The 18,563-nt window shown below is 36.2% G+C and overlaps 1 protein-coding gene across 6 annotated transcripts in view; it reads right to left on the bottom strand.

Moving 5' to 3' along the window:
* Window positions 1-18,563, bottom strand: part of LRRC7 (leucine rich repeat containing 7) — a 182,456-nt gene that overhangs the window by 60,135 nt on the left and 103,758 nt on the right. For all 6 annotated transcript variants that reach the window (XM_040610695.1, XM_040610688.1, XM_040610689.1 and 3 more), the window contains 4 exons: window positions 11,936-11,999; window positions 7,766-7,840; window positions 4,827-4,971; window positions 2,777-2,849 (listed from right to left, as the gene is read on the bottom strand). In XM_040610695.1, coding sequence (XP_040466629.1) covers window positions 2,777-2,849; window positions 4,827-4,971; window positions 7,766-7,840; window positions 11,936-11,999 — 357 coding nt within the window. The remainder of the gene's footprint in view (window positions 1-2,776; window positions 2,850-4,826; window positions 4,972-7,765; window positions 7,841-11,935; window positions 12,000-18,563) is intronic.

Below are 18,563 nucleotides of genomic sequence, written 5' to 3'. Positions count from 1 at the left end.
TTTAAAGACAGACAGACAAAAATCAGATATGCACCTGCTGTTCAGTTTGGCACCTACTGAAATGAGGCAGTTCACCCTACATGTCCTAAGGTAGAAGAGGAATATTTTTAGACAGATCAGTAGAGAGATTCATGGAGAATGAAGACTGCCATGAATTAGAGAGTAGTTTCAACCCTCTCAGCCCCATTTCATTCAGTCAGAGACCTTCTCCCAACAGCCACGGTACCCAGTGAACTGCTGCCAAAGCAACCTAAATCCTAAGAGTTAGCTACACCCACTATTTATCCAACATCGGGCAAAAGGAATTTTGCAGACCCATGAATACAAGTTAACACTTCCATCCGCAGCATCTGGTACTGTCAGATATGGTACAGCCTAGACACATACACAAAACACTCATCTGACGTAACGCACTGGCTCTTGACCTACCACATCATTACCTATGTATGGGTCACCACTTCCCTCGTGACACTGTCCTACTCACAAAGGGGAAGCACGGCCATTCACTCAGGCCCTACAGACCAAATCTCCAGTCTTTGGGTCTAGTTTAGTCAAGTACTTAATCAACATGAATCCACTGATTTTATGTAGAATGTTTTATTAAGCTGGGTCTACTGCATGTAGTATCTTGCAGGGTCAAACTAAATGCCACTTACAGGCTTGCCCTTTGAACAAGACTGGTGGTGGTTCACTATGAGCAGCATCAACTCAGACAGTGCTGAAGCGCTCTGTGTTTCATCATGAAATTGGTCTCTGGAGGGAAAGTTCCCTCCTCCACACTGCTAATCTTTGTGTGACAATAATATACTCTGCAGTGGGTACCACAACTATCATTTAGGAGAAAAGAGACCCAGTAGGAAACTATCCAAACGGATGAGTCAGAGAAAGGAAGTTCATTTTGATATGGGAGACACTGTCCTCGTTAAATGAGAGAAAGTACTTTATTTAAAAAGCACAACCAATCATCCAAAAATAAGGTGATAATATTAGGCGATTAGCCCACTGCTCTGCATATACACCATTCAGAGCAGCAGTATGCATCTTTAAAAATATAATTAAGGCTCCAAGACAAACAATACTGACCAGATATCAGGCTAAAAAAAAAAAAAAAAAAAAAAGAGGGGTTCCCCTTCAATTTGAGCAGTTCAATATGAAAATGAAATTCATTGTTAAAGATTATGTTGGACAGAATATCAACCTTTTTGCTGAGTGCCCAGTACGGCCTTGAGCTTTACGAGCTTTCACTGCCTATCAGTATTTATTGCTACACAATGATTTGTGTAGCAAAGATTTGCCTTTTTGTGATTCATATAACCAACTTCTAATATTCTCCGTGAACGTCACATAAATCTGAAGACACTGCAAGAAGTACAGCATGGTAAGCCAAACCTGAGCTTTCAGTTGCTACAGTTGTAATATAGTTCACAAGTCTGCATTTATTTTTGCTTTCCTGAATGGCATACCAACAACTAAATTATTATCAAAATTATTACTATAAAAAGGGTGCAGGAGCAAGTAAAGCGCTGGCTGTGCAGCTTAAAGATTATTTCCATTCTAGAGACCTCACTGTACTGTCATATTTCTGGACAAGTCTAAATTAAGCCTTCTAGGCTTTAATTTTGGAAGCTGCAGGACAGCCCTGGCTTAAGAAAACTACTTCTAATGAAACAGTTTGTTGAGCTACAACCTGTGCAAGAGAGAACGGGTTTTGCACTGAGGACAATCCAAGGGCAACTCTGCTCACATATGCCCCCTGCCCAATGTTCCGTGCTGCCAGCACAGAACTGGTACAAATGGTACAGCCACGTGTTCACTCACACCAGACAGCCATCACTCAGGCTGAACTCTGTTTTTTCTGCCTGCATACTACTGCTGGCACAAGGGGGATGATGAAAACACTAGTAGTGCTGTAACTGTGGAAGGCAGCCAGGGACCATGTACTCTGAAATTTTTGCCAATTATCAGTTTATATAGCATTTCATAAGTCAAATATGTAGAGGAAGAGTCTATAACAAAAATGTCAATGTCTACAAAAATATCAATGTTAGAGATATGTTCTGCCAGAAAGGGATATCTGTAGTGTGAAATACTACAAAGAATCACCTATTTCAATACTTGGAGCCACGCTTGCATCCACCTTGAATTTTACAACACATTGTGGATTTCATTTAGCAGTAAGTTCAAGACACACAGCAGTACAAGAGAGAATTCTGCACCAGTAATCATGTAATATCTGACACAATGATCGCTAAAGGGCATCGTCAGTGCTTTTCATAATAAGATTACTTATGCGATACTTTCTCGTTTTGATGTATACACCTATGAAATCGTCATGACTTTTTCATTTATGCTACTTCAGTATTTTCAGAAATCTTCATACATACGAGATTTACAGCCATTTTCTTTTCGGCATCAAGTACTGGCTGTTGCTATGGGAACAGACAAATTCCCCCAAATACTTCTATTTCTCCTGCTTTTGCTGCTCTAATCATCTAAATTGCAAGTAATTCATACAGAAATATATCTTTGTTTTTTTCTTGGAAAATGTGATACATTTCATCTTCTTATCACTTACGCCAGTATAAGCCCACAGAAGTTACTATGTTGCTCCAAATGTAAAATTTATAAGCTGGGTGTTAGGCACACATTTTGAAATTATTTTATAATTCAGTACATTTTTGTCTTATTTTTTTAGTTTTTAAAAAGACTCATTCTGCAAGCAGAAGGGAAAAAACATTTTACTTAATGTTGAAAATCAAATGAGACTTATACTCACTTCCCAATTGCATTTGGCAGAATTGTAAGCTGATTGTCATCTACTTTTAAAGTTGTAAGCCTTTTCAACAGTCCTACAAAACAGGTAAGGAAGAAGTAATAGAAAAATATTTCACATTAATCTTTTTTACTTTCAGTAATCTCCCACACCCTTAAACACACACTGATTTCTAACACCAAATAACTTTGATGTAGATTTTAAAAAACATCCGTATATAGGACAGTACACAGATACATTCTTATCCCATTGAAAATATGTTTCATCAAAATGAAGCACTGATTAAATGTTAAGCTGAACTGCAAGCGAAGTATTAAGCACACACCTGGAGTCTTAAAAAAATGTAACCAAAATAATAATAGTATCCTATCTGTGTAGGAAGAGTAGTATTTCTACACATCTATTAACGTTTCAGTTGGATTCCTGTTGCTTTGAAAAAAAGGTGCTCACATCGTAACAGGTATAGACAGAAAACTAGAATCAGACTGAAAACCAGAATCAATCCTGAATGCATTTGTATATACAGCTAATTCTTTTTAAAAGAATTATTATATCTCTAAGTGTAAGCAGATGCATTAACTGGGTAACATTTACCAAGAAGGGAATGAAACTTCTGTTTTACCAGTGCATAACAGCAGGACACAATAAAAAAGTGGAAAAATTGGAAAAATATTCTATTACAGTGCTAGAAACAGAGCTTGAAATGGATTTCCATGTTCTGGAAGTTGTTAATATTTCAAAATATGTTTTTTTCCTGAAAGAATTCTGGATAACTGAAATAGCATTTTTAAATTATTATTCGTAATTAATGTTGGGAATAATAAAAATTAATCACAGGAAAATGTTACTGAATGTGCCATAATATGAAAGCTGAAGCAAATGGAAAGTATAATTAAAGGGCTAATAGAAACACTACTCATTTCAATTGCAGAAGCATTTTGGTTGAAAACTTTTTTCAAAATCAACGTGTTCCTAAGAAACCTCTAGGTTTCAACAAGATTTTGTTTTAAAAAGAAGAATTTAACACCAAAATGAATTTCAGCAAGCTCTCATCTGAAAATGCAGTACAAAAATGACTCTTTTTGCTTTACTTCTGTTAAATCTATTACCATTCAGCAACAGGAATTTGGAAATGAGAACTGAATATATCCAACTGCAAGAATGTATAAATCAAAATGTAGATATTTGTTCCTTTCGTATAGGAGGTAAAATGCCCTCTAAAAATCAATCTGCACATACATATCAGAAAACCACATAAAGCAAAGACTCTAGAATTTATGGTGAGATGTAGAAGACCAAAATGGAAAACAGCTGTATGAGACAACTAGTAACATTCATGTAGCACAGTATTATTAATTAGCAATACATTTCAGAACCTTGACTATATTGATTTAAAATTTGGGAATTTAACAGTTCCATGTTCAAAGGAATGTACTTAGGAAAGTGAAAAAGACTACAATGATACAGTGGGCTCATCAGCTGGAAGCAATTTGAGACAGATCTCAAGTGTTTCCAAAGAAAACAAAAGGGAGCAAGACCAAAATGTACATCTCCAGATGTACAGAGTGATATACCTGCAGCCACTTAGCTTCCAGAATTTCTATGTATTCTAAATAATTCAGAAATTCAATGCATGCAATATTGTAAAAAAAGAAAATTAATAGTTCAAACTATCTCTTTGTTTAATGCTCTCACATGGAATCGCACCACTGTGACTAAGAGTAGCAATTTCCTTCAAGAGTTTCACACTGTTAACATAATCAGCATTATACTTACAAATTTAGATCAGATCAATTATATCTTTCTTTGCTTATTTTCTTTAAAATAGCAAATCAGAATAATCAATACCTTCTAACCATGGATTTTTTTCCCAGACTTTATAAAATGGTCTTCGTGGACTGTCCAGACACAGATGTTTCAAACTCCTTTGGAATTTAATGGCAGTCCTTATCCCAGTTATTATAAAGTCTCATAATTGCCAACAAAAAAAAAGAAAGATATAAATGAAATTCTCAGCTGTAAAAGATTACAAGAAATCCCAAGCTTTTCTCACCTATGGAGTCTGGCAGTTGCTGCAGCATGTTTGATGACAACAGGAGATCTTCAAGTCCTTCACATCCTGATATGTCCAAATCAACAGTTTCTATCCTGTTTTTTGACACATCCAGGTACACGAGCTGTTTTAACTTCCCTATAGACTTAATAGCACGTTACAAAGTGTTACTCGAACAGATATACATTGCAAGCCAGTTTCTAAGTTTAATTAATGACAATAGTAATACAGGCTTATATTTGGTTAACTCAGCATCCTTTTTACAAGAGCCATCTCACTGAAGCAGTACCAGTGGTGGTCTAACAGCCCTCTTGTTCAGCTAGCTGCAAAAGGAACTGTCCCAAACTAAATGACATGCTAAACTAATTAATGTGTTCCAGATTCATTAAATCTGCTGAAAGTTTGAGTTCTCAGTCATACAGCTGTATTGTTTCTTCATTTGGACACAGATCCAAAGACATTTACTCACAATTCACATCTACTTGACAGTCCTTAAGATCACTGAGGCTAGATGTGCAGGTAAAGCTTTTCTGCATCAAACTGATTCTCTGAATTTTATAAAATCTAAAATTAGACTTTAGATATTCATAGTTCAATTACAAGTTCAATGAGTTCAATTAACCCCAACAGTATGCTTCTGTGAATACAGTGTTTAACTGCAGCTATAACATCAATGAGCAACATGACAGGAATTCTTCCCTAATTTCTTTGAAAAATCTGTGGAGCATGTAAGAGTTTGAAGCCTGGAGAAGCAACCTGCTCCTTCATCCATTATAACAAGACGGTCACATCATTCTAGATGTGAAATTTCATCAAGAAAATCACCAAAAAGATGCTGTTATTTTTCTTACAAGGAAAGCCTACAAGTGGAACAGCAAAGAGGTGTCACTGCGGGGTCTGGCGTAACCCAAGCAGAGGCAGAGGGGTGCTGCAGGCTGGAGGGCTGCGCAGGAGGAGCCAGGCAGGGCAGCGCAGTGCTGGCATCGAGCGCGACCACGCAGCTGTGCACCCACAGAAATACTTCGTGATCCAGAGGAATTACCTCATTGTTACAAAGGTGTTAAATGAGGAATATCAAACTTTGTTTCAAACCAGATGAATAAATATTAGTGGCCTATGAGGGAACTCCCTTTATGGATTTTGAGAAAGCCATGGAAATTACTTGGGAAGCGTATGGACTCTGTAAATGTCCAAGTTCTTGGGAGTGGGTTTTTTAGTTATTATATATACTTTTAGTAGTTATTTACTGTACACATGAAGAAGGAAAATAGTTACAGACAGCTTCATCTACAGGTACTTTCAAACCAATATGAATATAATTGTTCACCTCTTACCTTGCTGAGATCTGCCCTCTGCTTCTAAGGATGCAGTTTCATGCTATCTTTAATCACATCAGAGTTGTTGTATAAAGGGAAAATCTCCCTTTCACCCCAACCTTTGCCATTCTACCCATATTACAGCTGAATACAATCTTTGTTTCTAGCACAGACTACTTATTAAAAAACTGAATTATCAACATTGGAAACATGGCAAATCTCTAAATCTTAAAATTGATTACCATTTGGTATTTTCTTTCCATTTTAAAAAGTCAAATTATAAAGCTAGTATTAACAGTTTAAAACCTTCTTTTGGAGAAGGCTTTCAGAAAACATCATCTAGAATCTACTAGGATCAGATTCAGGAAACATGAATTATTTACTGAAAATAATTATGCTCCTTGGGATTCAGTACCATGATCTACTGAACATCTTCAACTAAGTACCCTCCTCCAGGGTTATGAGAGCTCAGCAGGATGGTGTTTGGAACACATTTTAGCACTGGATATATCAACCAATTTCATCGTGAACAGAAAAGAAACAGAATAATGGTTAAAATGTTTTCCCACACTCTTGTGTATCTGATATTTCTTTTACTCAGTTACACTGCAGCAACAACACTGCAATATTTCTGGTTTTGATCTCCAGCTGGTTTCAGTATCAAGAAGTGGCTTCAACAACAGCTTTTCTTTTCACTAACAGAGCACTCAAAGAGTGGATATTTGGACAGCGACTGAAAATGATCATTTTGACAAAGCAGGATGCAAGAACAAAATAAAAAATGAAGGTAATCAATTTATTATGACATAAACCAGTCACTGCTCAACGCAAAAAATTGCATTTTAGTTAACAAATGTTCAAAGCTGAATGAGGAAGTACTTTTTCTTCCAACACCTAGACATGTTTGTGCTAGATCTAGTTCTACATTTTCCCCGCAGCAATGAAGAGCATTATTATGTGAAACATAAAATGTGTTACCTGTGTGACAAAATGCTGATGACAGGGTTCCCTTTCTCCAGTCATAATCACTGTAGGTATTTTAGAGCAACAACCTCAAATAATTTATGGCAATAAAAATTGAAAACCAAAGTTCTAATTTGGGGTAGCAACAATTCAGAAGCAGCATGAATATATAACCATGACCCTAATGTTTTGATTGTAAAAGATTTTTTTGTTCCATTTCTAAATGGAGCGCCTTCTAGAGAAATGTATCTTCACTGCCTCAGAACTGCTTTTAGTATAGTTCAATCTGTACAAACTAGCTGTTACTTTGAAGTTTATTTAGATTACTTAATATTCCCTCTTCCTTTTTAAAACTCATGTGCACTTTTATAAAACTGCTAGTTAATGCATGGTGACTGAGAAGACAATAGGAAATTATTTCCCCTCACAATGAGAACTATACAAGGCTTAAATAAAACAGGCACATCCCTGTTAACACACTATCATGAAATAACATTTAAAACATATGAATGGCTATGCTGAGACTTCTATTTCTTGATAATAATTAAACATTACATGAACTGTACCTATTCAAGAAAACGTCCATGCATTCATTTATGGCAAGGTAAATAGTTCATCATATCACACAGTAATTTAATTACTTAAAATAAATGTTCATACCCCAGGTAGTATTTGCAAAGAATTATTGTCCATCCACAATTCCTTTAGATTCTGTATTTGTTCGAGAACCTCAGGCTGAGAAAAAGAATACAGTATTACAATGACAGTTAAGTAAATATATCTTTTTAAAATATAAAGACATATTTTCTTAAAGAAAAGATTCCCTCTTCACCTTCCTTTTTTTTTATAATCCCCGTCAGACTTTCAGATAGTTAATGACTTGAACAGTATGCTCATTTCATTTAATTGAACCACTGTTGCTCTTTTTCAAAACTTGTAAAATTTAAGAACTCTTTGGAAAAGAAATGAATGCAAAGAACTTAGAAGTTCTTGTTCTAAACAGTCCATCGGCAGTATGCAATTTATGAAAAAGGCAAATAAAAAGTGAGTTGTGGAGCTTCAGAAACAATGCCCTGAAAAAGACCAAATCTCATCTTGCAGCACATGTGAAACTCTGCCTTTTGCATGATTTATAGTCTTCCAATAGCTTAACAGAGTCACATTGCTGTACACTTTCCTGGATATACTGCAACTCTCATATTCAGTAGCTAAAACAGCAGTATGCAATGACAAAGCCTTAAAATTACAGTATTAAACTTTAATCTAAGATGTTCTATTCTTTTCAACACTACAGGATATTAGTGAGAGAAACAGAAAAAGGCAATTCCTGAAATAATTTCTCATTCATTACAGCCGTGAAAATCAAGAATGATCAAGTCACAAATATTTCCATGTTTCAGCCTAAGCAATATTGTTCTTCTTCATGAAACACTTATTTTCGCAGGTAAAACAAGACTTTCAATTTGCCTTAGCTCTGTAAAGTTATAGAGATTTTTTTCAAAGTCTGCCAGAACCTGATAATAAATATTTCACTTGGTTCTGACTAAATCAGATTTTAGCATTTTAAAAGCATGTGCTACTATTTCACTGGAATTATTTCAACACGGCTAGAAGCAAGTGTTATCTGTCTAGCATCACAGGACTTCAAGAGAGACCTCTTATCTCCTGTGGTCTAATTTCTCTGGAATGTTGTAATTCCTGTAAGAAATATGATTTTCTGGTTGCACAGGTCACATGGCACATTATGAGGGAAGCTCTCAATGCATCATCAGATAAGAAAGAACCTGCTCATCTTGAGAGCTCAACCCCTCAGCTTTCCATATTGTCGCATAGTGTGTTTCTATTAAAAAATTAGTAGTCAGTATTTTAAAGATAATTTATTTTGCCTTGGCTAATTCTATTGAATTTTTTTTGTCCTTCAGTAGTTAAAAACACTTCTAATTCCCAGGCTAAACTGATTAATGGCCATTTTATACTATTTGTTCCTGTGTTGATTAATGTTTCTTTATTCCTCCAGAGTGTTCACTGACTACCATTACTACAGACAATCATCATTTCCCCTGTCAACTTTAATTTTCTTTTAAATTCCTCTCATTAGACAGGCACCCTTCTCAAAGGCAACAGTATACTCCTAATGTTGTACATATCACAGTTTGATTTGAAATTTCTTGAGCATGGATTATGGTACACCATTATTACGGTACACCATGGATTATGCCATAGCATTATGGTATAACATAATCCAGAGAAGATCTCACTAATGTTTTGAAAAGCGGTATTAAAAACTTATTTGTCTCTGTTAGAAATGCTTCTGCTGATGCATTTTTGGGAATATTTTCACCTTCCGTGTAGATTGCCACAATTAGATTAGAAAAGAATAGAACAGAACAGAATATTTCAGTTGGAAGGGACCTACAGCGACCATCCAGCCCCACTGCCTGACCAGTTCAGGGCTGACCAAAACTTAAAGGATGTTATTAAGGGCACTGTCCAAATGCCCGTTAGACACCGACAGTCTTGGGGCACGGACCACCCCTTAGGAAGCCTGTTCCAGGACCTGACCACCACCTCAGTAAAGAAATCCTTCCTAGTATCAAGTTTGAATTGAAGACTAACATTAATCTTTGGTAAAAGTGTATTACATTTTACCTTCTTTCCTTCTCTCCCTGCCTTTAACTATTTTCCTTCAAAATGCCTTCTGAAGCCCTCCTGCTGACAGCAGATTGCTGAAACTCTGGGAAGAACGACAACTAGCCTTACCCCATCTTGCAGGCAGAGGTACAATTGCTGTTTATCATTTGTCCAGTGCCAATTTTTGACACTGCAAAGATCAGGAGATTTCAAATCCTTGACCCACACCTTGTGATTTAATGCTCCAGTTTTCCCAGAGACCCGTGATACAAATTGTCTATTCCCTTCCTTGATTACATTAAGTCACTTGAATATGGCTGCTATTTAGGAAGCAACAATTTCTATTTCAGGAACACTTACCTATCTTGGGATTTCTGTAATCTTGTTTCCAGAAAATGAATCAACAGAATAACTTCCTTTTTGCAACTACCTTTGTTCTTAGCCCCATGCCTATTGCTCCAGTTTGTCTGTACGAAGAGCACGCAGTCTTCCGGTGCAAAGGGAGGGACTTCAATAGTCCAGTGATGGACTCTCAAAGAAATCAAGCTTTTCCACACCACCACAGTTCTAGGTAGTATTTTTCTCCAGTAAGAAGAAAGTTTTTATTGAAACTCAGATCAGATTTTCAGAATCCATAGGAACAGGACCTATCAATCCTTTTTTCCAAGTGACCTTGATTTAAACCAGTACCGCTATTCCTATGACGTTTCTGCAGATCCATGCTGCTCCCTAGCCTCTTGGCCCATTTTGCCTCTGGCATTTGATTCTAGAGTTCATACGTTTTTTGATCAACTTCCTGAAAAATGAGTCAGCTCAGGGAGTCTGGCCCTAATAGCAGTATGGGGCCACTGAACTCCTCATTTACCATTCTTAGGGGACAGTACGCTACAATGCAAAAACGCAGAATGATGTTGCAGTCATTTATAATAAAGACTACAAAACCAACTCACCTCCAAAAAAGAAATACTGAATTCAGGAAGCATATATGTATTTCTGTAATCAAAATTCCAAAAACCATTTCTGAAAATTTTTATTCTATTTAGCTGTGCAAAATATTTCTAGCTTTAATTAAAAATGAGTTAAAACCATCTATTTTTTCCTACACAGCAGTATAAATTAGTGAACATTAACAGGTTTAAACCATAATGGCAGAAGTTAGTGCACTCCCTATAAGCCAGATGCAGACTCTTCACTACAGCCTTCTACTACTAGATGACATTTCAAAATTTGTTTAAAGTGAAATTAACTTGATTTTAACTAAAGCTATAGGAAACATCCCCTCATAAAATTGTAAGCCCTGATTCAGCAGCACTATTTTTACAGATTGTTCTATGACTCTAGAGGAAAGGTGGTGAAACTCACAGGGCATAACAGTCACTAGACAGGCTGTTGGTAAAGAAGGTGCACACAGACATTTATTTCACCATCAGTGCAATAGCAAGTGCTACGGTATTAATTATTGTCCTACAAAAGCACAGGCCCTCCCGAATGGCCCTAGCAGTGATAGGTCTCAAAAAGGATGAGGCAGCAATTTTTCTGTCTTTTGTTTCTCTTAACATATTAACAGTTCCTGCAGGATGAAGTCAGTGAGCTTTCCTTAAAACTAGGCACACCTTAAAACGCAGTTTAAGCACCCTCATACAGTTTCTGAGAAGTGCCAATTCCTATAGATGTAGTAGAACCATACCTAAAGGGAAGAGCAACTTGATTATATTATATACTGATACTAGAAAAAAATTCCTGAAAGCTATTAAATGTCAGGAAACCTAATTCTCATCTTAGAGGTCAGTTACGGACAAAACCTGCTTTTGGAGTCCAAAACTTACTTCTGCTAAAAGTGGTTTCTAATATTTGCAAGATATAATGATAGATATGAAGAAATGAATACATAATTGACACAAGTATTTACACTGAGATCATCAATTCATCCCAAATTGAAGTATTCCAGCAACAGCAGCCAGCTCAGAGTGACAATCATCTGCAGCCTTGATCTGAACTGCCGAAGCCTAATGCAGATGAGGCATATCCTATTATCAGCATTCACCTCATGAACTATGATAGATCTTCCATTCTACATGGAAAAGTGACCTCAGCACGCGGCCACAACACAATAATGCCTTTTAAGGAAAAGTTTAATGCCCCATGCACAGAGGATCCAAACCACACAGGCTTTCTATTAAAAAATGATGCATTTCTTACCAGCTCAGAGAATTCATTATTGCCCAGATCAAGTCTCTCCAGCTGAGTCAGTTTGTGCATTGACCTGTAACAGATTAGGAAATTTCTAAGATGAAATTTTTACCTGCAAAATGTCACTCAAATTTTGTTTAGATAAAGTTCCAATGATACTGTTGCTGTAAAAAGAATTACATCTATTTGATGCTGACGCAAATGGGAAAAACATACTTCATCCTTCAGACATTAGCTAGAGTTCTTGAACTAAAAAACCTCGCAACAATTATTTTCATATAAAAATAAACATAACATCTTGGTACACTTTCGCATAGTTGCTCAAGGACAATGACCCATGTTATAAGCAGTTGAAAGTAATATAAACTGTGGCATTTTTGATACAGATTCATACATTTGTTATCAACTTCTTTATAAACCACTAGAAAGTATTTTGGCTCTTCACAGCAAAAGTATGGCTGTTGCTTCCCTAAAACTGTACCTAACTACAGTCATGATGAAAATGCACTTTTGTGACCAGGATCAGCACGCTAAACGAGGTAAAGTTTAGATGAGGCTTGTTTTGAGTACTTGTGCTGGTTTAACAGAATGCACTGAGCTGCTGGGGCTCCCTTCTCTTTGGCTTGTAGTGTGGGTGACCTGAAACGTGCCTTCCATTTCAGGAATAAGCAAGCAAGTTGTCACACTGACAAGCGGTGGTATTTTATGACACTTGCTGTCTGCCAGTAGCTTATGATAATTCTATCATTGTAACATAAAACAGATAAACAACATAATAGAGATCTTTAACTAAATGAACAAGCTGAGATTCAAGCTTTTCATCTGCTGCAAGGCATATCTAGGCAAGTACTCCTCTCTGTGCAGTTCATGGCACAGCAGCCTGGCAGGGAGATGGTGTGATCCACGACACCATGTGGGGATGGGAGCAACGTGTCACACTCTGCTGGTGCCAGGAAAGCTGCTCCTTTTTTGGGCAGCAGCTCCTCCAAGGGCAAGAAAGGCTTCACATAGACTCTGCTGCAAAAGCCTGTGCGCAAATGGCAGCAAAATCAACCAAAGCAGCTTATCCTTCTTCATGGCATTATAAAAGAAAGAGTCAAATAAGAACACATCATAAGAAAGTGAACCAAAAGTTAATATCAACCATGCTTTACGCAGTAAAGGGCTTTAAATGAGGAAGAACCTGGATTTATGTCTGTGACTGATCACTACCTAACAGCAAAAAAGGCACTTCTACTGTTCAGGCTCAGGTGACTGAAACAGTGAAATAAGAGGAAAAGTGAGAAGTTGCTGAAACCCATGTGATTAAATTCTTCACTTACAGAAGTCAATGGGATAAATCTCACAGGTTTATCTCTGAATTTGTGCTGTGAGAAAAACTGGTTATCTTAAGTATAGTTTAAACTGGCAAAGGCACAAATCACAGTGTATGTGGACTGACTGTAAAAAGCATTTAAAATCTATCAGCTTTGAATATAGGCAAGCTTTTTAAAAATGCACAGTATTAAAAACTATACTTAGAACTTATGACAGCAGAAACACTGGCTCAAATAAGTAATCCCAAAGCAGCAAAGATCTTTTGAAAATGAGAGGAAAATTGCTGATCAGCTTGTGAACATGAGCTGAAGTGCTAAGCACACTAGCAGGACGGCAGGACTGTGATTTTCTTAACTTGAATGGATGTTCTGCAGTTGTGTAGCGGACAACTTTGCTCATACTGGAATAAAATAAGATTTTTCTAAAACTAATTTACTACATGATACATGTGTATTACTATTCACTACTGCAGATCTTCCCAACTGTCAGAATTGCATAATTACATGATTTCAAGATTAGGAAGTGGCATTGGAGAATAAGAAGAATTTCCTCATTCAAATATATCAATCTTGACTTTTTATAATGTTAAAATTTTAAAGTTAGCAAATGATTTCAAATAGTGCACTCAATATCCTTATTTTATATTTTACAAGGTTATTAAATTTACACCAAATGGCTTTATAAATATCCTGTAAAGATTTCATTCATTATGAAAAAAATTGAATTATGATGACTATATTCTTCCAGTCCCTTTAATGAAAATTCTGCGCTAAACAAGGTGGTTTAGATGGTAAATCTTCCAGGGACCTAAGTGCTATTGCTGTGCGAGTGGTGCCACATGGCGGGCAGTGACCCGGGCGGCTGGCCCTCCGCCATCCCATCGAACCCTGCCACGGTCCCCCCCCCAGTTTGGCTCCTACAGCTCAGCTCCACCCCAAGCAGTTCCTGGGCACAGCCGGGAGACAGCCTGAGACAGGACCCCTTCCCAAAGGCAACAAGGCCACTCTGTTCTGGATCAAGTTCAAATTTAATAAATTAGAAAGTGCCTTTATTTCCAGGAATGAAATTGGAACAGGACATTACCTCTGCTGCAGAATTCCTCTTTAAGCCCTGGTAGACCTGACATGCTCTAAACACCATACTTGATTGTGGTGGTTGTAGTGAAAAAAGAGGATAAAAATAATTAAGTAACTTAGCATTAACTGCAACAGCCAGTTCAGAGGACTTCTAAGGTAATCAGAACTGATCCTAATCAAAAAATTAGCAGTCTTAATTGATGTGATCTAAAATATCAGCCATTTTATCTCTGCAATTTGTATATGAAGTGAAACAGATTATCAAAGATGCTATGGCTAAAAACCATAGACCTGTTTAAACACTTAAATTATGGAAAAATGAGGTTGTGATGGGGCCAGATAGAGAACGCTGCCTCATATTTATTACAAGCAAAATTTACTTTTAGTTTTCTAAAATAGGGAAAAAAAATTCACAGAAGTACAAATGCCATACTTCAGTAGCAAAGTGAAGTATTTTTTGCTACACGTTAGTAAAATAAAAAAACCCAGATAAACAAACATTCCACTTTCAAGTTTGAGAAGTTATATACTTCATTTGATTTCTTTAATTAAACACTTTGACCTACTGTATTTCTTCACTTTCAGCCTAACTTCAAGGAATGAATCTTACAGTCAGAAATTAAGATCAGGCATCAGATGTGCTTCTGTACAAAAATCAAAGTTCTGTATAGGAGCTGCCTCTCACAAATAGTTCACCACTGAACCAAATGAATAATTCCTTTTGCTAGAACCTGCTGTCTTTCATATCTAGGCTGTTATCTTCCGTCTAACATAAACTGCAGTATTTTCAAACAGAAAATTTATGCTAGATAATGAAATAATCACAATGCATTTACTCAACAAATTTGGGAAGTGCAATGCCAAGTCCTAAAGTCCTTTGAAACGGGTGTTACCAGTGCTGCGGAACTACCAGTAAAACCACTGCAGGGCATATTCCTATACCATTGATTTCTTTTGTGCCTTCTGTGTTACCATATGGCTGTTTTAACCTTGATGGCCTTCTAAAATGTTCTTCTAAGTGTTCACCTATCTACTTGTTCACTACTGGTCTCTTTTTGTCCAGTTTTGCACAATCTCAGTTTCCTAATGAGTCTCTGAAACCTAGCAAATACGTTATTCCTGCTGATCAGTTGGTGCTTTGGAAATAGTTAGAAACAGTTTCCTTTCAGAATCATTTCTTCTTTCTATGCTGACAGTCACCCTAGCACAGATTAATTCATGATAATTTTGCTTTTTAATGCTTTCTGATAGTTCACCTATTTCATACTCACTCAAGTCCACTGCTGTATATCGTTTATTTTTTTTCCTGTCCCACTCTTTTCCAATATATTTTCCAAACTATTTGATCAACATTCACAAACAACTTTCAGACAAGAAAGCAACAGACTTTTTCCTTGTTTGCTAAAATCAATGGTAGCTGACCACACACCTCCAAAGGGATTAGCACCCAAATGAAAATTAAATGAAAAAGTAATGACAGATTTTTTGACTACAAGGTACAAAATCAGATGCTGTAGTTTAAGCCTAGAACATGGAGGCATGAAATCTGGCACTGTTCCAAAACAATATTTATCAATATATCTATGATCAGTACAGACTGAGCACACAGATTCTTAATCAGAAACTTCCTATATACCCTACACAGATCCCCATTTTAGTGATACAAATCTTGATTCATGCTCCCCAGTTCCCAGCCTGCTTCTTACTACATTTTTGTTCTTACAGTATTCGTTACTTTGAATTACTCTTGCAATAAAACCAGAAGGAATAATGAAAATATTTTATCATTTAATGGTAGGTCCTTAGTCTGCAAGAGTATCTGGAAGGTTGGGAGCCATTCAAGAAGCAAGAAGCATTCCATCAGCACAACAGATGAGGAGGCTGAAGAAAGACAATGAAGTCACCTGGACAAGTGATGTTTCATGCTCTCCCCAAAATGATTCCATGTTATATTATAATCTCCGTTAAAAAAATAGAGGAAAATGTTTTTAACCCCTCTGGTGCTCTAACTGCACTGTACTTTGCTCTGCAATGTCTTGCAAAAGCTGACTGAACTTTTACACATCCACACAAAAGCTCAGTTTAATAAACAATGCTGCAACACACTCAAGTCAGCTCTTTTACTCTGCCTTTCTCTTTAAATAATATACACATCCCTGAAAAATGTTTATGTTTGGTCTAACTTACTCCTAAAACTTTCACCATTGTCTTAATTGATTTGTTATTAATCTACTTTAGGCTTCTGACATTTAGATACAAGTTGTAAATATCATATACACAATTTTTAATTAATTGAACTCAATGGAATAAGCAATTACATTAGTAATTGCAAACTTGATGACTATGGAGATTCTCGTTACCATACAGAATCTCATTAACTTTAGGAGAATTCTTTACACTAATGTGTGCGCTCCCTGCCAGCGTTTGCAAGACTGGACTCAAGAGTTTTCTAAAACTTATTACACTTACTTATACCCAATTTACCAGTTGCCGTTTTGGAAATCAAATTATTTTTGCTTAAAACAAATCAACGGGACACCTTTGAGGACTAGCCACCTGTTAAGCAGTCAGGTAGTGCACACACTTTCAGTCTGGAAGTCGTGAAAAGCATTTAAATATTACCAAAATTCCTTAATAAATCCTTAGGGCAGGTTTCACTCCTTAGTACCGCAAAAAGGTTTTATACTACAGGAAACACATTTCAGTATGTGAGCATTGCAAGTTTACAGTTCTTTACACCTGCAGATGTTACAAGTTTTTCAGTTATAATATTTACTGTATACACACAAGCATTACATAGTAGAATGCTCTCACAATCAAAAAAAGCAGGAAGCATGACACACATTTTTAACAGTTTCTACAGTTTTCTGTCCCAGGCAGTATTACCTGTGACTTTATCATTCTGCATCAAAGTCAGTAAAAGCTTCTACTGACTGTGATCCCCCATGGCCAATGTTAAAGTGCTCAAAAAACTCCAGCCACAAGCCTGAAAATACCCACTAACTGGAACTGAAAACTCAAGAGCAGTATTCCTTTGTTATTTACATATATAATTATTGTTTATACCTATACAGAATTAAAAATGTGAAACTCTTCAGAGATTAAATGAATGTAATTAAGTTACAATCCATTGGTAAAAACTTGTGTATTTCATACTGTATTCAAGCTTTGAACAACACATTTTAAAAGGTTTGGTTCTGGTTCTACTACTGTATATTCATTATAAAAGGCAACCTTTAAACATTGCTTTCTGTAATTTCTACAGTCAGATACATAGTTTCAGAAACCGTAACATTTATATGGGGGCAGATTAATTTTAGTTAGCTGGTACTACATCAAAAGATAAAGCACACTGCCAAATGTACCCAAAGGACTATTATATGAGATTTTTCATTAGCTTGTGATATTTTTATCTCTTTCATGTAATTACTTATATTTTTCTTATGAAAAGATTCATTATATTTTTTATGCACGGTCATTTTATAAAGGTGGAACAGGAAAGGTGTGATTATGAGTAATGCTCAGTTAAATATTCATTGCTTAAATGATGTAATGTAATATAATTAATGTGCTAATAAAACTTGCAGCCAAAAATTTCACATAAATCTTTATCCATATTGGATTTGGATCTATTCTACCATTTATAAGTAACTGCAGGAGTTATATGCAGATGATCTGATTCTTGGCTATGGAAGTGGACCTCATGGTAAGTTCAGAATAAGGTCACTCTTTTTAAAAATTATTTTAAAACACAATAATGGAACACGGTTCTCAAAAAACTACAAAGGCATCAAAACCAGCATAGAGAGTAGCTTAGAGAGATTACTGAATACTTGGTGAAAAATTACCATTGCTCACAACAGTTTAAAAACATTCACACTCCATAAATTAGAACTCACGTTATGCAGTTCAGTGGTATTAATAACAATTCATGGTAATCACATATATTGCCTAATATAACTTTCTCATGTTCTTGTATGTTTCCTTTTGCTGCCTTATTTAGAAGATACTTATCCACACATTGCAAACACTTCAAATAACCAGGAAAAAAACGTCTTACATTTACAGTTTCTGACAAAACAAATGAGTCAACTGCCATACATTATTTTCATTAAATCATGGTATTCTCATCAAAATCCCGGTCAGCTTTTCTGACAGATAGGAGATGGTGGTTACATGAAGGCTTATCCAAACCTTCAAACACAAACTTCTAATCACACCTGAATTATTCCCACATATGAAGA

This window comes from Falco naumanni, chromosome 11 (genome assembly GCF_017639655.2).
Source record: "Falco naumanni isolate bFalNau1 chromosome 11, bFalNau1.pat, whole genome shotgun sequence".
NCBI classification, from domain to species: Eukaryota; Metazoa; Chordata; class Aves; order Falconiformes; family Falconidae; genus Falco; species Falco naumanni.
This window is presented reverse-complemented; position numbering and strand designations above follow the sequence as displayed.